The sequence below is a fragment of the Typopeltis vanoorti genome, chromosome 20 (genome assembly GCF_054136105.1).
Source record: "Typopeltis vanoorti isolate ZY-2024b chromosome 20, IOZ_Tvanoo_1.0, whole genome shotgun sequence".
NCBI lineage: Eukaryota > Metazoa > Arthropoda > Arachnida > Uropygi > Thelyphonidae > Typopeltis > Typopeltis vanoorti.
Window position 1 is genome coordinate 36253707 of NC_143568.1, and position 21261 is coordinate 36274967.

The window sequence follows — 21261 nt, forward strand, 5'->3', positions numbered from 1 at the left end:
TTATATTATTAAATATTTCTTGAAGGACTGCTGTAAAGATTTTGGGTGATAGTCTCTTGTCGGACAACCTTTTTCAGTTGATATTTTGTTGCTGCTTGTGTGAAGTTGGATTGTTGTAGTATGGTATATTTCCTGGAAGAGGTCCATATATTCTCCAGGAACTCCTTGATTTTGGAGTGTTTTGATTATTGCATTAGTTTTGATGGAATCAAATGCTTTTTCATAATCAATAAAGGCTAAACAGAGAGGCAAATGGTTTTCTTCTGTTTTTTTTTTCTATTTGTTTTACTGCATGTATATGATCAATTGTGTTAAAGCCCTTACGGAATCCTGCTTGTTCTACTGGTTGATTTGAGTCTAGAAAAGGGGTTAACCTGTTTGTTATTACTTTTATGAGAATTTTGTACAGATTGGAGAGAATACTAATTGATCTATAGTTCTTTACTTCTTCTTTGTCTACTTTTTTAAATAACAGTATCAGAGTAGCATTTTTCCAGTTTTTTTGGTATCTTCCAAAATGATAATGATTTTTGATAATGAAATCCAATACTAGGCATAGATTTAGTAAGTTTGCAACATGGTAAATTATATTGTTTCCTCCCCATTTAATTAATTCTATGTGAATTAGGTCTTCACCAGGACATTTTCCATTTGTTTTAATGCTTGTTTTATTTCATCTAAAGTGAATGGGGGGGGGGATGAATTCTATATGTGAATGGAGAAGAGTTATTTATATTTGATTTATCTATTGAAGAATCACTATAGAGTTCTTTATAAAATTCTTCTAGCCTGCTTAGGATTCATTTTTGGTTCCTTATTATAATTCCATTCTTATCTTTTATTGCAGTTATTGGACTTTTGCCAACTGATAAATGTTTTCTTAGTATTTTCATATTTTTATTGTTTTCAATTGTTGCTTTTATTTTTTTTAGTGTTAGAAGATCTGTATTTCTTTTTTCATCTTTTTTCCTTATTGTTTTGCATATTCTATTTTAGAAATAAAGTTTTTGTTTTGTTTCATATTTCATCTCTTTTTTTAATAGTTGTAAGGTTTCCTCTGAAAGTTTATGGTCTTTTTGTTGTTTGTTGCTTTTGAATTTGTTGGCTGCTGAGATTATTACTTCCATTAGGTTTCTGCTTATTTTATTTATATCTTCTTCTTTTTCTTCGCAATCCTTCTTCTTGTTTTCAATAAGTTTTAAGTCAAAACTTCTTGATTTTTTATTGCTTAGCCATTTTATTCTTTTCAATTTGGGGTTTATTTTAATTTTGACTCTCACCAGTCGATGGTCACTTCCTGTTTTTACTTGATTTAGTACTGAGGTATCTTGAACTATTTCTTTATTATTACACATTATATAATCTATTTCATTTTTTATTTCTCTATTTGGACTTCTCCATGTCCATTTTCTTTGAGAGCTTTCTTAAAAAATGTGTTCATAATATAAAGCTTGTTACAATAGAGAATTCTGTAAGAGCCATTCCTGAGTTGCTGCTTGTATCATATACATACTGTCCTATTGTGCCTAATTTGGTGAATGGGATGACCTACTTTGGCATTAAAATCGCCCATTACTATAGTAAAGTTTGATTGCTATTTCTTTTTTTGTCTAGAGTGTGCTGCAGTGAGTCATAAAATGCTTCTATCTTTTCATCAGTATGGGATGAGGTGGGAGCATATATTTGGATGATCCTGATTTTAAGTTTGGAGTCTATTTTAAGTGTGATTTCTATTATTCTTTCATCTGTATAATTCTTCTATAAGATGTGCAATTGTTTTCTTAATTAGAAATCCAACTCCATGTTGTCCTTTAGTTTTCCCATAATAGTATAAGTAGTCTCCATTTTTTAGTTTTATTAAATATTCATCTTGCCTGCAAACTTCACTTAAACCTATGATGTCCCATTTAATGTGTTTTAGTTCTTGCTGTAAGATGGTAAGGTCTTCCTCTTCTTTAAGTGTTCGACAATTAAACGTTCCTATGTAGAGGAAAAGAGGAATGTATTGATTACTGTTACGTTTATGAATTCTTTGGGCTATTCCAGTATTGCTTATTATTTGGGAAAGCTTCCCCATTGTATCAAGCTCTGGTCTCCATAAATGGTTTCAATCAGAGTAGTCATATAGTTGGGGAAATTTTGTCAAACCCGGTGTTTGCCCATTCTGGTCATGGGCTTTACGGCCTTTCTTTCTTTTTCTTGGCATTGTAGTGGAGGAGTTGTGGCCTAATCACCAATGCTGGCCACATAACGTCTTGGGGGATGCATTTTATAGCTTTCTGCCAGCTCTTCTCAGTATCAACTTTGCCATGGCTCATTATGACACCGTGTTTCCCGGGGGGGGGTCCACGTGGAGGCACGATACTAAGACTTCCTGGGTATGGTCCTTCGGACTTCACTGAAATATTGGCACTGGCATCTATATCAGTTCCATCAGGGTTTTTTTTTGACCCTGTTGTAGGTTGCCAGTCCACCACAGAAATCCATTCCAGGCTTAACTGTGCTCAACATGCTACTGTCATGACTGATGGCTAGTCACCCAAGATCCTGGTAGGAGAACACAGCTAATCCTCTTCCCTCATTAAATATCTCAACTATATCCTCTGCAGTTTCCTTATACCATTTTCTCCAATCACTGTCAGACTACCATAATCTTTTTTTTTTTTTTTCTGGCGCCACATCGAAAAAACTCACTAGATTTTTTTTTTTTTTGGGTGGGGGAGTACATTAGCTAACTGCTGCTAGTGCACTTTTGCTACCTTTACCAAGTCACCCTCCTTACCTTTTCTTTGTAGGCATTATTACCTCATGGAATTGATTATTACTATTCATCTTATGTTTCCTCCAAAATGCCTTCTTTATTTGTATTTTTTTGCTTAATCTCTGTAGTCATCATTTCACACCTGCCTTATTTAACCTTATGAACCTTGGAATACATTTAGACATTGCTTCTACTAGATAGTTCTTGAATATCACCCGAGCAGCATTGATCTTTCCATCCAGCTCCTCATTCCATGCTACAGCTACATATATCCTTTTCTCGCATAAGTCCACATGGCTGGCAACTACTCGGCTAGTAATTATTTCATGGTCACTTTCACCAACTGGAGGAAGATTTGAAACCTTGTTGTTTGTTGAGGATAATGATATTCTCTGATGAGATAATGAAATCCAATACCCTCATTCCCCACATGCTCTGTTTCATACTGACTGAGTGGTTGTCCCTTGAAAACTCAAACTAATTTTCTTTACATTTGGTTGCTATCTCATCATCCCCATCTATATTGCCATAATTAAAATCACCTTTATCATATTTGCTTAGCAAATTTGCTTATACATTTCATGGTCACTATCCTTAACATATTACCAGGTCTATAGCAACGTCTGACTAAGTATTTCGTTTTGTCCTCTATCTCACTCCATACTGCTTCAAAACCACTGCCACTATTTTCCCTCTTACATCTCTACCTTGTATGGACATAACTCTTTTCTATCATCGGTAACACTCCACCTGCCTTTTTACCCTATTTTAAATCTGCACATACTAACTCTCATTTTGGTTACACCATCACAACAGCAACAGGCAGACTGGAAGAACAGTCTTTCAGTCTGCCTGTTGCTGTATATGTGGTATACTTACTATACCACATATAAAGTCAGACCATGCCTTAGAAGTCTACCCTAGAATGCATTATAAAAGCATAGATGACATTCATAGTATGAAGTAAGCAACAGCAAATAACTGCTGCTAAAGTCCCTGCCTTTCTCAGATGAACCTAGCCACTAATGCCACTAACTTATGTCTACTGACTCAGGAACAGCATTCCCACAACAGCAGTATAGAAGAAAACCACAAGGAAGTTGCTAAACAGTAACCACCTGGATTTTGATGATACTGTTTATAGTCTTCCTGAATATCAGGAAGACTGTGTGTGTCAGGTGTTGTAGTTAGGTTGTTGGAGAAGCTTGTGAGAACTAGGATCCAGAATTGGATTCACAACAATGGTATCTTTGATGGACAGCATGGATTTGCTAAAGGGAGGTCATGTTTTAGTAATCTACTTACTTATTACAATAAAGTGACTGCTTCCATGGACAGAGGAGAAGGATACACAGTAATATACTTAGATTTTGCAAAGGCTTTTGATAGATTACCGCATGATAAGTTGATAGTCAAACTGGAGTGGATGGGGTTGGATATTATTAGATTGGTGCATTGGATTGGAGACTGGCTATCTGATAGGTATCAACAAGTTGTGTATGGGGAAGCAATATCCAGGAAAAGGAAAGTTACTAGTGGTGTGCCTCAGGGATATGTTTTAGGGCCATTGCTGTTTAACTTGTATATTAATGATATTGGTGAAGATTTGGATGGAGATATTCAGTTGTTTGCAGATGATGCAAAGTTGAGACGAACCATGAAGAGTTGAGAGGATGTTGTGGCCTTACAAGAAGACTTGAATAAATTGAGTGATTGGGAATGGGGATGTGAATTCAATGTTGCAAATTGTAAGGTTTTAAAATTTGGAAAACAAAAATGGGATGCAGAATTTATGCTTGGTGAGGATATATTGTCGGAGGTGGAGGAAATAAGAGATCTGGGGATGATAATGGATAAGTATCTGAAATTTAGGCGACACATAGCCAAAATTGTGAAGACAACACAAAGGCTTCTGGGAATGATGCAGAGGACAGACACTGACTTGTAGAAGTAGGGAGATTCTTGTTCCATTATATAAGGCTTTGATTAGGCCACATATGGACTGTTATGTCCAGATTTGGTCACCTGGTTTTCAGAAAGATGAAGAGATGTTGGAGAGGGTCCAGAGGCGACTGACTAAGGTAGTTTCTGACCTCTGGAATGTTGAGTATGAGGAAAGATTGAGAAGATGCAACTTGCAGAATCTGGTGGACAGGAGGAGGAGAGATATGATAGAGACCTACAAGTTATTAAGGGGTTGTTATAGGATCAATGCTGGAGAGGTTCTGCAGAAAATAGTGGGAGAAAGTGGAAAACCAGAGATCATCCCTGTATAAGGAGGATGTGAGTAGGGGCGTGAGAAGCAGGTTTTTTTCATGCGGAGTTGTGAATAATTGGAATGCCTTGCCTGAGAGTGTGGTGTCTCTGCAGAGAATTTGAGTGTGTTTAATGCACGGTATGATGAGTTGTCTGTTTGATAAAAGGACCTAGATGAGTCTTTGACTCCAATGGGGTCTTGGGTAATAATAATAATTATATCACTGGGAATTTGAAGCTCTGAAGAAACACAAGCTCCTTGTCCTTTCATTCTGAATTGAGTAATGTATCATGCATAAGTACACTTTTAAATGTATCAGAATCATGAATGTAGAATAACCAGCTTTGTAGACACTACACTGGACTCTAGGTTACAAATTAAGTATTATATTTTTTTTTTAATATACATTTATATTTGTTTGGTACTAATGTTGAATTAATTTTCTTTTGTTAAAATCAGAATCTTGACATCAAGGTTGGAGAAAGTTCTTCTTTTGTCTTTATCTTTACCTTTGTTAGTATGTTGCAGTTAACTGATGTTTTTATATTCTTGTATACAGGAAAACCTTGATTGATGCGAATTCGATACGTGCGATAATTAGTTAGTGCGAGTGAGTGAAATAATACCATTTCTCGCTTTAAGCGAGTGATTAATCAGTTAACACTCTTTTTTACATTATGCGAAATTTTTTGTTGCCAATCTGCAGAGAGCAGTGGCACTTTTCAATGTAGCAACCAGTGGGCAGTGGCAGTGCAGCAGGCATTGGCCAGCGGCAATTGGCAGTTAACTCAAAGCTATCATCACAAGCGCAATCTTTGTTCTCTTGCTCGATCACTTTTTCTTCATTTTATTTTAATTTAATACCTATAAGGCGTTATTATATTCAATCCCTGATATGGAAAAGAGAAAGACTGATAAAGAAAGCTGCAGTAATAAAGGAACTGTGTGGCAGAAGGTCTTACCTTACTGTGCAAATGATTTCATTGGGTTTAATAATCCAGCTGATAACATTATTATAGAAATCAGCACAATTGGAAAAGAACTTGGATTTAATGAACTGGATAATGAAGATGTGAGATACTTGCTCAATTCCCATTCAGAATAGTTAAGCGAGATCCTTCAACTAGAAGAACATCATGCATATGAAAAAGATGAAGATAATGAGTGCAAACAAGAAGAGAATGTTATGACTAAGAAGCTAACTGCAATAGAACTTGAGCTAGCTTTCAGTCACATTGAATATGCTAAGGAAATTTTGTTTGATGCTGATCCTGATATGGAATGCCGAAATCTTGGTAAAGCGATCGCCAGCTATTGCAAATTGCATGACAAGATGAAAACATCGAGCACAATTCAAACATCTTTACTTTCTTTTTTTTGTAAAAAAAAAAAAAGTAGCTCAGTCAAATGTTTAGACATTAAATAAAAATTTAGGCAATTGATTTTTATTAACTTTGATTATTTTCTCCTCTAATACAGCTTATACTATAATTTTTTCCCCAAAAATTTACGCTAACTGATGGATGAATTATAATTATTTAATTATTCATATTGTTTGTTGTATTTGCTTATTAATGTGATTTCGTTTACCTCGCATTAATTGATGGATTAATTAATCACGTTAAGCGAGGTTTTCCTGTATTTAAAATTATTTGCTTGATAATAGTATTTTAAGTCATTGTAACTGGAAACATCATATTGTTCGTCTAATGCTCATGCACTGTGATTTGCATATACTCTCTCACACATTTGAGACATGAATACATAGATGCCTTACAATCTTAATTTTATATGTGTGTGTGCGTGCATAGTTACAAAAAATTTCATGATAGAAAATTGGTGCCATGTATGGTCAACAACTAAGAAAGAAGAAAATCTCTTAATGCTCTTTTTCAAATAGCTGAAGGTTGATCTTTGGGGAATTCTCTGAGTAGGCTTTTCCAGATACCAGAGTTAGATGTAATGAAAGAAATTGAAAAGCAGATTAGCAGCCAAATCATAAATGGATGCTGGGTAGCTGCTGCTTGTGTTGTTATAGGTAGGAATATGTATAGGGAGGAAGTGCGTTCTGTGGAACATTCCAATGGGAAGCACCCGTACAAAAAGCAGTAAGAAACAGACTGTGTGACAGTGTCTGAATTGAGTTTTTGAGAGAGGAATATTTTGCTTTCTGCCCTTTTGTAAAGGGCAGATGGCAAAATATAAGACAACAGTTTGTGAGCAGCACTCTGTGCTGCTATTCTATCTCTTGAAAATGTCAAGCAGAACAGTACATGTTTCTCCAAATTTTTTCTTGGAACATAGTAGTTGAGGTAGTCGAGATGTGTAGATTTTTAGTGTTAGAATCTACTGGTAGTGGTCTTCCTGTGATTTGGTAGGCCCTTATGCACTCAACTTTCTAAGTACCCTTGGATTTCCTAACCATTATTCGAGCATAGGCCGGTTAACCCTATATCTATTGCGTGTTTTGTTTGTAAATTGTGTGTTCTGGCTGGTTTGCCTGTTTTGCTGGAATAAAAATCAGAGTTGTGAGAAAAAGCCCTGATAAAGGTTCGCATCCTGGACAGGATTCAAATCAGTGTCTTTTCAAATAAAGGGCATTGCCAAAACTGACTGAGCGATGGAGGCTCCTCTACTAGTGGTAATTGATTAATTAACGGATGGGAATTTTCACATGAAGAAGTTGGTTTCATGATGTTTTCTATTAAAGTAGAGGTAAGGGCAATAGGCTGATCATTGGATGGCAGACTTTTACTCATGGAATAATCTGAATATGGGCTTGCTTAGTGCACGAAAAGAAAACAACAAATAACATTCAATTTATTTTGAAGTAGTTACAAGTATTGTAACAACAAAGAAAAACCGCCGCCACTCCTCACCCCTAGCTTTAGGGTAGATGTAAGCTAATAAGACTGTAGAGATATAGGAGTAGTGTTAATTTAGAATTTCATCTCTTAAGTATGATTAGGAAGAGGATATCATCATGGCTAGAAGCTTTTTAGTTATTTAGGTTAACAGTTTTTCTGATGAAAGACTACAGCAGGCATGTACTGCATTTGTTCCTAATATGATCAAAGGTGATTTGCTTTGGTATACACAGCAAATGAACAGCAAGAAACTGGCTACAGAAATTGCAGTTGGTGATTTTTTGCAAGGGACCAGGAAGACTATGATTTGTACAGTAATTAAGTTTTCTCGATTTAGGTCTTTCACAGTCAGATTTTGATTTATTAGTTGTTTTGTTTTGCAATTGTTGCCTGCCTTAGTTCGGCTGAGAATGAAGCTAGAGTTTTTTTGTTTCAGGCTATTTGTGATGTGCTGATTTTGAATGCCTTGGGATGCTTATTAGAAAACCAAGGCATGGATATAGGGCAGGAATTGCAAATGGACTGACAGAAACATATTTCAGTGTATATAATTCCTGTAACAATCAGAACAGATATTTGGACCAGGAGAAGGAAATCAGCGGTCTGTAGTTTGGCCATGGATTAGAGGATATGGAAGTCCCATAGGTCATCTCACTTGATGCTTTTATGCTACCAAAAAACAGAAGGTTGGGAATGGCATCGCACTAGTGATGAAACTTAAGCAAGATTATGGTCTGAGTTATTGAGAAGGATAGGTTACTTGAACTGTGTAGTTGAAATGCGAATTGGAAAAGAAAATCCCCCAAATTTCCTGGTAAAACAGACATATCAGCTTCTCTTCCAGTTCAATCATTGGAATTGGAACAAGAATGTGTTACTAATTGTGGATATTAGTCACCAAAGAAGGTGATTTGCTGTTTGGGAAGTTGGACTGCAGGAAATAAAATTTCAGGAATAAGAAGTCAAAAATGACTGAATGATTTTCAGAATTAGAAGAGTACAAAATCACTTTTAGCAGAATGGATCAAGGATGCTTTAAGCCAAAGGCAATAGTTTATTAAAAAAATTTATAAAGATATTTGAGGGTTTATTTTTTATTTATTTTACTATAACACTATTATATTTATTTGACGTCCTTATCATGGTGGAATTTTGAATGTGGTAAGTGAAATAATGTGCAGGGTTGTGGAGTGAGAAGAGATACTCCAAGCATCCAGTCTTCATGCCATAAGAGGTAGCCGTGACGGCGCTTATGCATGCTACACGATTTTCTCTCGAGCATGCTCTAGTGATGTAGATCAGTGCTTCCCAAACTTCTGGATGTCAGGACCCCCTTTGCAAAAATTAAAATATTTCACGGCCCCCCTCGAAAAAAAATCGTAATAGAGAGATATATTATTATAATAGTTATTGTATTTATATTCAATACAAAACATACACAGCGAATATTGCAAAAATCAAATGCATATATTACATTTTTTGCCTCTTATCGTTTGGTTCTGAAGACGATGCGGGCTGTTCTGGTAAAATATGAAATACTGTCCTGCTTTTTGAGTCTGTTTCTGCTTCTTCTGATTGTTTGCGGGATTTTTTTTTATTTTTTATCAGCCACTTATCCATCTCAGGGTTAAATTTTTTAACGCACAATAATCAAATAATATCACAACTTACCGATACTGGCACACCACAGACTGATAACATGAAATTAGTGAAAATTACCTGAATAAGGGAATCCCCGGCCCAGGAACATTTTTCTCTTTTGCGACTTTTCTTCCTTTATGGTAATTAAGCCTAACGCAAAACAGACAGCAAAGGCAGGTTATTAAAACGTGCATATGATTGGTGCGGTATTAACAAAAGATCACACAACTGAAAGATAAAAGCATAGCTGACAGTTGAGTTGAAATGCTAACTCTCTTCAACCAAATTCCATATGCGAAACTGCCATAACATTCATTATATATATATATATTACTTAGTTTTAACACGTTCGGTTGAATTTTATTGCTGCCTGGGGAAATCGAACTCGCACACATCTAATTAATAACAATAGTTTTTAGTTAGATACTGTGTTTGCCCATGCAACATATGGTTTTGTTTCAGTCTATACAGCATAGTTTCTGTATGAGGAGACATGTGATTCATTAATTAGTGTTTTTATCCCAGTTGTCTCTAATTGCACTATTTGTTGAGAATTATATTACACAGACTGCTCATACCTTATTTACTGGCATAATAAAAGTACTTGTTTTTATTGCCTCTGCAGTATAGTGGCTGTTAGGGCGTGTTGTTTACCACTGCAAGCGAGTTACTATCTCCCCACATGAACTTATTTAAGCTTTTTTTCATGTATGAAGTATATGCGTAACTTTTATTGCTAACAGAAAACTAGCTCGGATGACAGTGATAATATAAAACAAGTTTTGATATGTATATAAAGTCAGTATCAACAGTCCCTGATTACGAACGTGTGATGTAAGGGACAGGAAGATTTGGAGCTTTTCTAGAGAGCATTCGAAGTAAATACGATTAACCACTGCTTTGAAATGAAACATATGAATAAGCAATATTTACTAATATTCATTAAGCGCCGAAATACGCAGGAAGCAAAGTTTGTGAACCAACACCAATGTGTGAATTTTTCCATTAAAATATAAAAAATAACAAAAAGGAAATAATAAATAATAAAAGTTAAATACATTTCTTTTAAAATAAAAAAAATGTACTTAGTCTTAAAACGTTTTAAATTTGTTTTCATTATTTCATGGCCCCCCCTCAACAAAACCTCCACAGCCCACAGTTTGGGAAGCGCTGGTGTAGATAGTAATAGGATTATGCATCAGTTGATTGGAAAGCTCTCTTTTACCATTACTTCAGTCTTGTGTATTATCTGGTGGCTAGCTTGCAAGACAAGTCTACTTCTTTCCCTCATTTGAGGAGAAAGCAGTAAACCAGTTCTACAATGGTCTTTGAAGGTATTCCTCACACTACATGTTAAAGAGAAAAAGGAATGATAACCAGAACCTTTGCCCCAGAGATAAAGGTTAGTGTTTCATCATATGACAAATGTCATCCACCAACTCTTTCACTGCAAATACTTATTGAATTTGTCAAAGTCACATTAGTTGAAACACCTATCATATGAAGGTGAGATTGACAGTTGACTGGGAGAAAGCTGTATTATATTGTATTTCACCAGCTTTTTAGTAGCCCAAGTATATAATATCTTATATGTTAATGATGCTGAAAGAGGTTTAAATGTTCATCTGTTTGTACACAGTGCAAATTTGGAGAGATCTGTGAAGGCCGTATATATGGACTGTATGCAGATTAGGTCACCTAGTTTTCAAGGAGATGAAGAGATTTTGGAAGAAATCCTGGAACTGGTGATGGGTGTGAAGACTGATGGATGCAATTTGCCAGTGCCTTGTGAATAGGATCAGAAAGAGAGGAAGGAAGGGTAATATAATTTAAACATATTGAGTGACTTGTTCCAAATCACTCAAAAGTGAAATTTTTCACAGAATAAGGGAACTGAACATTCCACATAATACTCTTCAAGCAGGTTTTTGCTTGGAGAGTATTGTGTGGAATGTATTTGTCTGAGACTATATTGAATCTAGAAATAGTAAATTGAGTAGATTGATGAGCATTTTGTTTTTGATAATAAGGCTATCCTCTAATGATGTTTGTCTTGATAGTTTTGGTAGCTCCAAAGCTTATCACTGCAGGACACAACCTTCTGTCAAAATGCTGTGTCACTATTCCACCATTTACATACTTAGCCAACCATGGTATGATCTGTGATTTGTTTCAGCTTGAATGTTGGAATTCAAAGTAAAACTTCACTGTCATAGTTTCAGTTGAACAGACAATTTGAAAATTGACTGGTATAGAACAATGAGCAAATGAGTTATATGAAATTTATTAGATTCACTTTATTCTCAGAAATATGTTGATAAAGAAGTAGCCTGGTTAAAGCTATTTTTAATTTTGATGATTAAAAAAAGTAAATTATTCAGTGTAGTAACAGTAATATCTGAATTTTGAATCAGGAATCTGGAGAAAAACCTGAAACAATGTCACACAAAGATGCAGCAATGTTTCCTTTCATAGCTAGTGGAGCTCTTTTTGGACTTTATTTATTTTTTAAGGTAAGTACCAAGTGGTCACTTTTTGTCATGAGGAATGACTTCTTTGCTTTCATTTTAGTCAGCATTTGTACTTTATGTATTCTGCTTTATTTGAATAAATAAAGCAGAATAATATTATATATACTATATATACTAATATTTAATAGAAATAATTTTAAAATTCTTTTATGCTTATTAACAATAAGCATAAAACAGATATTAACAATATCACTACATAATTTGAACCAATGAACCAACAGCGAAAGGAACATAAATGTCCATAAATAAAGTGAATAATTCAGGAGTATTTTTTATTTTTTACATTTAAATTAGGGACCATTTGGCTTGATTAGCTGAATGGATAGTGTTTGCACTATCCAAATGTGAAAGTCACTTTGTATATTAGAATCCTTTTGTTGTGTGGATGTTTGTGAATGGCTTCTGGTGCTAGATGATTTTTTCATTAAGCTAAGACGTTATCATGCATAGTAGAGGCATCGATAAAAAAGTACCTGGATTATTTATTGCTTAGTCCAGTGGTTTTCAAACTGTGGGATGCATCTCCCTAGGGGGAGACAAGACCATTTCTGCAGGTGGGCGGGACAAGTGATGGTCGACATTATTGCTTATTTTTGAATCCATCTCCAGAATGTACTCAATGTTCCGTTTATTCCACTTATTTCAATACTTCATTAATGTGTGCACTTAATTTGTGCACAAATTCACATGGAGAGAAGAGGCTAGGAATAAGAAAAGTCTCATTGACTATGTTATTGTTGACAGTGATGTTTTCTCCCTGGTGCAGGACACCAGAGTGTACAGAGGATTTGAAATTGGAAGTGATCACTATTTAGTCTTGAGCAGGATAAAATTGAATTTCATATTGAAAAGAATAACATGTAAGAAAGTTTTAAAGCGAATAAAAGTTGAGCAGCTCTCAGATGTGAACTGTAGACTAAAATACACAAAGATTATTGAAGAAAAAATGAAAGAGTTTGAGAACAGGAATCAAACCTTGGAGATTCAGTGGCAAACTCTGAAGAAAACATTGATTGATTCTGCCAGAGAGGCATGTGGTGAGGTTGTCTGCAAGGATAAAAAAATCAGAACTCCCTAGTGGACACAGGAAGTTAAAGAGGCAGTGAAGGAAAAGAAGAAAGCATATCAAAAGTTCCTGGCAAATAAGTCAGCTTTTACTCTTACAGAATACAGAGACACATGTAAGAAAGCTAAACAGTGTGTAAAACTAGCTAAACAAAAGTCATGGGAGGACTTTGGCAAAAATATAGAAAATAAATATCAAGAAGGTGGCAAAATATTCTGGAGGTTGTTGAAGAAGCTTAAGAATGGAGGAAAGAGTGCGGTAAAAGGAATTAGAGATGATAAAGGTGACATGAAAACGGGAGAAAAAGATATTCTTGAAGTATGGAGTAATTACTTTGAAAAACTGCTAAATGAAACAAGCAGTGATGACAGCACAGTGGTAAAAAACACTGACCAGGCATGCAGTCAGGAATACATATCCATACTAGAAGTAGAAAAAGCCATCAAAGGCTTGAAATGTGGAAAGGCAGCAGGAGTAGATGATATTTTACCAGAAATGCTGAAGTATGGTGGTATAAAAGTCTTACAGTGGCTGCACTGCATAGTTCAGAAAGCCTGGACAGAAGGACAAATTCCCGATGATTGGAGTAGAGCTCTCATATTACCAATATATAAAAAGGGAAATAAAACTGAATGTGAGAATTACAGAGGTATTTCCCTACTGAGTGTTCCTGGCAAGATCTATGCAAGTATACTTGAGAAACGGCTGAGAAGAATTGTGGAAGAAAAGCTTGGTGAAGAACAAGCTGGATTCAGGCCATATAGAGGCTGTCAGGATCAGATCTTCACTTTACGACAAATAGTCGAGAAAGCATGGGAATATTACAAAGATCTGTATTTAAGTTTTGTCGATTTGGAAAAGGCATATGACAAGGTGGCAAGAGAGAAGCTATTCAATACGCTACAGTTATATGGTGTCAATGGGGCATTATATCAAGCAATACTTAGTCTTTATTTGAGTTGTAAGTCAGCAGTTAGAATTGAAGGAAGTACAGGAAGATGGTTTAATGTTAAATCTGGTGTGAGACAAGGATGTACATTATCCCCTCTGTTATTCATTATCTATATGGATCACATTATGAAGGAAAGTGGTATTAAACATGATATCAAAATTGGAGATGTTAATGTCAGCTCTTTGCTTTATGTGGATGATGTTATACTTCTAAATAAATCCGCTACAAGTCTGCAAGATTCTCTGACTAAATTGAATAACTGTTGTAATAGATATGGTATGAAGGTCAGCAATAAAAAGACAAAGACAATGAAAATAGGCAGAATCGTTGAAAATGTCAACTGTGTTGTGAATGGAGAACCTGTGGAACAAGTAAAACATTTCAGCTACTTAGGCACGATTTTTACAGAAGATATTAAATTAAATATAGAAATAGACAACAGAATCAGTAAAGCTGGTATGGTGGGAAGTCAATTGAATAAATTCATATGGAATAAGAGAGAAATTAGCTGTATACAAGACAGTGTTCAAACCAGTTTTAACTTATGGATCTGAGAGCTGGGTCAGAAGTAAAACACTTGACCAAAGACTAGAGACCACAGATATGAAAGTCCTGAGAAAGATTATAGGCGTGAACAAATGGCATCAATGGCAATATCATATTAAAAACGAGGATATTAGGAAAGAACTTGACATTGTCAGCATCCAGGAATTCGTTAGTAGAGCTAATCTCAGATGGTATGGTCACTTAAAAACAGAATGGGCGAGGAAAGATTAGGAAAACAAGTGTTCTCTGCCAGGTTGGCAGGAAAACGACCCAGAGGAAGACCAAGATATAGGTGAATTGATGCGGTACAAAGTGCCTTAGATGATAGAAATGTAAGATCTGATAATGTTGGGGTCTTGACAAGTAACAGACTGATTTGGAGGAAAATTGTAGATAGGAAGTTAGTAATAATGTAATTTTTTCATGTAGTACTGTCATATCCTGTACACCCCTTGAGGGTACATGTCAGGAATTTGATGATGATTAATGTGTAACTTATACATTAAAATATAAAATATGTAACCTATTTTAATGTGCTATATTATAGCATTAAAAATACTTGCAACTTCCATCGTATTTTATTAACATTATTTGTAAGTTACCATTCTGGTTATGACAATGTGTTATTCGCTGCATCAAAATTTGATTTCACAATCTTAGATTGTCAGTTTCTCCGAATATATATTGTAATAATGTATTTGCTTGTCCACTATCCTGCTAATGTGTTTTATTTTAACTTCAACTTCTTGGAACAGTTTATTCCAAGGAATTATTGATGGTAGTGTCATCACCAGTTCCACATTTTTTAACAATATATGCTGAAGAACAAGCCTAGACATCTCATTATTTAATTTTGTCATTAATATACTTAAGTTAGAAATTTAAAAGTTGTAATTTTAAAAATAAATATCTGTGCTATTTTCCTTTTGGTTTTGTTTGAAGTATAATCGTGTACTGTCAAAAAACTAAATATCTTTTTACTAGAATAAAAAAAATCTGCTGAAGAAAACTATAGGTCAGTATTATTTTATGAAAAAAAGTGTTGGGAGAGGGAGTTTTTTTTTTTTTTTTAATACAAAAAAGAGAGGCATCTCTTCCACTGCCTTAGTCTATCATTTTCTGATTTATGTCCTCAAGAAGTGTAAAGAATTCTAGTGATAGTCCAATACAATTAAATTTTTATTATTAATAATTTGCTGCCTATAATTTTCTTCTAAATTAATCTCTTATTTGTCAGATTTCCAGTGTTTTTTTAATTTAATTTTATCTTATTTTTTTATGTTGAAACCTGTGGGATATCCAATCCATAACTATAGAATAACATGTATGCCACAGTAAATAACTTTTTTTATTATGTAAATATTTCATCTTATGTATCATAAGACATCATCAGTACAACTAATGAACAACAATAGGAATTCAGAAAACAGTAGTGCATGAATACAGTCATGTATTCATGGATTAAAAACTACGGGGCTGAAATTAAAATTACCGTATTTGCTGGCGTATAAGATGCACCCCTTTTTTTTGAACACATTTTTTAGGAAAAAAACTTTATCACTGAATATTATAACAAGTTTATAGCATTTCAATTATAAAGTAATAAGTAGGTCTACTTTCAACAAATACCCAATCTAACTAGGAAGGAGTACCCGCCTTTTAATCTTCTTCGTCAAAACCCAGAAATTTCATCTCTAGAGCTAATGAAGAGACACTTGAAACCTCTTCTAAATCAGGATTTGAGTCCTCATACAACAAATTGGCCCCCTGTACCATCCAGTGCATTACAAATGCCACACTTCTTAAATGATTTAACCACTGTCTCAGTTTTCACAGCATCCCATGAAGTTTTGACTCGCTCACAAACTTGCGAAATGCTAGGCTTCTTCCTGATGGCACAACCTCAAAATCTGAAGACTGCATCTTGCTGTTCCATTTTCTTCATAAATGTCTTAAATGGTTTATTAATACAGACATCTAAAGGTTGAAGCTAACTAGTTAGACCTCCTGGAATTACAGCTAATTAAGTTTTCAATTCCTTGAGTTTATTTTTAACAACTTCTGTTCTGTAAGAACGAAACTGATCCATACTAGCAGGGCAGGCTTCTTCAACAGGGTGCCCAGACCAAATTTTATCTATCCATAACTTCATTCCTCCTCCATCCATTCATCCAGCCTTTTGCGTGAACATGTACAAACACTCCTTTAAGCAGTTTTTCTTTGGGTAGCATCTTCCTTTTAAAAATCAATAGTGGCGGCAATTTTGTCCCATCAGCACAGCAGGATAAAACAACCATGTAGTGAGTTTTTCCGTGCCCTGAAGTTTTTTGTGCTCTTAGAATCTACAGTTTTGTTTGGGGGCACATCAAAAGCAGAGGAACTTCGTCCATGTTTCCTATTTGTGCAAGTTCAAAATTTTCTCGTTTCCTTGAGTTAATGGCGAATCGATGAAATTCAATCATTTTTTCTTCATATTCTGCTGGCATCTTTTGTGATATTTTTGTTTTAGTACACAGCTGGTTTCTCTTCATGAATCTTGAACACTATGATGCTGATCCAGTAAAGTAATCATTTTTGTTGAGTCCCACTTTTCTGTGGTCTAAAATCCAAGTATTCAGTTCTGCCTCAAGTTCTGGCCATTTTGTAGTTCCACTTCGTAGGTTATGTTTACTGCGAGTTGCTTTTTTCAGATCCTCTTCCTGATTCTGCCAAGTTCTTATCATTTTCTCAGTTGGGGTTGGCCCGAAATGTCTCTCTGCAGCCCTGTTTCCATGTTCTTTAGCATATGCAATCACATGTAGCTTGTATGCAATATTGTAGCACTGCCGACGTTTTTCAGCCATAATTTGCCAAGATATTTAGAGAAAATTTTAACGGCAGAAGTTTATCACCGTTCACAACAACCATGACAACATTCGTATTTACTGAATTCTACGTAACTGGAATGTTCTCTCATACTGCAAGGATGCAAGGAAGAAATCACGTAACTCAGAGAAATTTTTCAGAAATGAAAGTAATAAAAAACTGAGTATCGGCGTATAAGACTCATCCTGTTTTTTTTTTTCCCAGACCTATTTTCAAAGAAAAAAAGTGTGTCTTATACGCCGGCAAATACAGTACAGGTAACTCTCGTATAATATGGATGTTAGGTTCCACAAAAATGCCTCATTATATAAATCGCGTTATGAGACTCAGATCACATAGCAAAAGTAGTGTTAGGTTCTGAAATTGTTTTTTTTTTTTTTTTTTAATTATAAATTGTACGTAACCTTCATTGCACATAATGCATAAATGTTTTAGGCAAAATAAAATAAAGTGTATATTTTAATCGTCATCACTATTTTCAAAACTGACATTTCGTAGATGTTTTTTTATTTAAGAGGGGCCGCAGGTCATCATCACTTGAAATCTCTTGGACATCATTAGTATAATTCTCATTGCATGCTTCCACTGACTTAGTTATCAAGAAGTCAGTAATAAGATCTTGCTTACCACTATGCTGAAGTTTTTTATTAAGTTCATAATAAGGAGCTAAACAAACTTCCAATTGTCTCGTGAATTTTCCAGAGCACTCCTTTGAGGAATCATTATTTGTAAAATAACTTCCTAACTTTCTTGCCAAGTCCAATCCTTCTGCTAATTTCTTTAACGGATTCATCACAATCAGAATCTTCGGCAGAACTTTCCCCCGCCATTTGGTTCAGCGTCATCTATTGATTGTACCAGTTTCTCCTCATTTAAATCTATTTCCCCATCAATTAATTCACTATTGAAGAGATTGGAGCACTTATGAAGTTTGCAAAGGTTGAGTCTCATGTGCTGATCGAAACCAAATGTATCTTCAGTCTTGTTCAATTGTTACCTTGGCAGTTTATGGGTGGGTTTATCCCTATTAACAAACATGTATATCGCAAAAGCCCTCTAAGTGGCCATTACTATAAAAAAAATTTTTACATAAAAAACGCATTACGTATTGTACGTAACTCACCGAAAAATAAAGTGCTCAGCTTGAGATTAACACACTTATTTTTAATGCGCTTTCCTGGCAGAAAACGAAGACAATTTTCAACAATAAATATTTTATATGGTAAACAATTGACGTACATCATGCTAAAGGGTATTTCCCCTAATATAAATTTGCTACTTATAACTACATGTGCGATACAGACATTTGCAAATTTACGAAGATAAAATTTGATTTTTAAGTCGCACTTTGAAAAATATATGAAAAGATAAAGGGTTACTACAGTTTGTAGACTGTCTTATATCGAAACAGCATTGTATAAGTACCGCGTTCAACAAGGGTTACTACAATTTGTAACGCTGCGTTGTATAAGTACCGCTTTATACGAGGGTTTATATGCTGAATTAAAATATAGCAGATAAAATTAAATTAAAATATAATTGAGGATAACAGTTTCCCAAACTTTTGGAATAGCGAGGTATCCATTTCGATTAAGATTAGTTCTATGAAGTAAGGTTTCAGCACTTTCTTTATATAACTGTTCATCTTTATATGTGGATCCGTGTTGTAACTTGGCATTGGATCCTGTGGCTAGCATTTTCGATTCTTCGTGAGGCCAGATTTGCGAGGTTTGATAAGGGGATGTGTCTTGATGTTCAGAGATATGTTTATTTATAGATCTTCCTGTTTGTCCATAGTAAGACAAGTTACACGAACATGGTACTTGGTTATACTGCAGGTCGCATCATTGGTGAGAGTTTGTCTTTTGGAGAACATAGCAAGTTGTGAATTTGGTTGATGGGCTTGTAGGCAACAATGAGTTGATATTTCCTCATAATTTTTGTTGCACGTTCAGAGATGCCTTTAATGTGGGCTCCTTCTCTGGGTTGAGTTATAGGCAAGTGGTTAATTATTTTTTGGGTTGTTATTGGATTATATCCATTTAGTAAGGCTGTTTCATTGATAATTTCTAATTCTTGTTTTAGTGATTCTTCAGAAGAACAAATCTTGTGTGCTCTGGATACTAAATATTTTATGATGCCATATTTTTGAGATGGATGGTGAGCTGATGTATTATGGATATAATGACCTAAAAAAGTTGGATTAATTTCCACTTCCATCTACAGAAAACCATCTTGTTTGCACTGGACATGTATATCAAGAAAATAAATATCTGTTGATGATTCCTTTTTTAGTGTGAACTTGGTATCAGGATGCAGCATGTTGATTTTTTTTTTTTTTTGTAGAAATGAGTGAAGTTCAGGTTCTGTGTGACTCCAAACTGCAAAGATGTCATCGACGTAGCATAGCCACATTGTTGGTTTTGAGTCAAGAGCAAAAATTCTGTCCTCTAGGTGTTCAAGAAAAAAGTTGGCTAAGTTAGGTAAGGGTGGGCCCATTGCTGTTTCTTCCTGTTGTTAATATATTTTATCCTTCCATGTGAAGTGACCTGATGTGATTGCAAATTTGAATAATTCCAACTATATCTGGAAATTTTGGGGTTAACAATTCTATTGTTTCTTTGTGTGGGATGTTAGTGAAGAGAGCGAGAGAGAGAGACGATGTCAAAGCTTATTAACATGTCTGTATCTGCTAGTTTAATGTCTTTTATCCTTGTATGAAATTCTATGTAATTTTTTATCGAAGAGGTTGAGTGGCCAGTGAGGGGGACAGAGAAGGTTAGACAGGAATCTTGATATTGTGGGACTATGTATAGAATCCACAATAGGTCTGAGTGGACAGTTACTTTTATGTAATTTTGGTGAACCATATATTCTGGGAGGTCTTGCATAGTATGTTTTGAGTCTTTTGATGGTTTCTTCATCTATGGATGTTGTTTTATCCACTAACTTGAGTTTTTTGAGCTGACTTTTGGTAGGATTATTAAGTTGGGAGTAAGTATTGTTGCGATCATGAAGCAGCAAATTCGTTTTCCAATCGTATGATTTTAGTATCTAAAACTACAGTGGTATGCCTTTTAATGAATTCAGAACTTTTAATTCTGCTTGCAGAATATTCAATTCTGATGGTTGGGCATCATAGATCACTTTGGCTATTTCAGAACATAGTCTATTATCTTCAATACTAAACAGATGAGTGGTGTTTTTTTCAATGTTGTGTATGAACTCTAGATATGGAATACATTTGGGCAAATCACAAACTTATGATCTCTTGCTAGTACATTTAACTCATCTTCAGTTAGTGGCCGGCCAGATAAGTTAACCTATTTGTCAGTAGGTAATTTAGTTGTATTTTTCTTAGATCGTTCTAGCAATATTAAGTATTTTCTATTGAGATTTATGATACTTTTTTTTCAAATCTTTAGTGCCTGCATTTTTTGAAATATTAATAACCATGTGTAGCAGGTCTTGATTTAATGCCAGGTCCTTTTTCAAAACTCGTAACTGATTTAGCAACAAGGGATGGCTAGCTTTTTGATAAATTTTAATGAGCTCCTGGATTTAATGACTTCCTTTAACTTAGTGAAAGTGGGAATTAGTTATCATGTCTGCACTTCTTTAAAAATGAAATTCTGGCATGCAGCTTGCCCTGTTTCAACTGAAGCTTTCCTAGTAAGTTGCTCTTTTGTCCTGTCGACTTCCCATGAAGGAATAAGACTTTTTAATATAGTGAAATCTGTGGAGTATGTATAATTATAGAATAACACGTATACTG

At 34.9% G+C, this 21261-nt stretch overlaps 1 protein-coding gene across 1 annotated transcript in view; it reads left to right on the plus strand.

Annotated features, from left to right (window-relative positions):
• Window positions 1–21261, plus strand: part of LOC150095367 (signal peptide peptidase) — a 214708-nt gene that overhangs the window by 9995 nt on the left and 183452 nt on the right. Inside the window, exon 2 of the mRNA XM_090409987.1 lies at window positions 11941–12039. Coding sequence (XP_090266113.1) covers window positions 11941–12039 — 99 coding nt within the window. The remainder of the gene's footprint in view (window positions 1–11940; window positions 12040–21261) is intronic.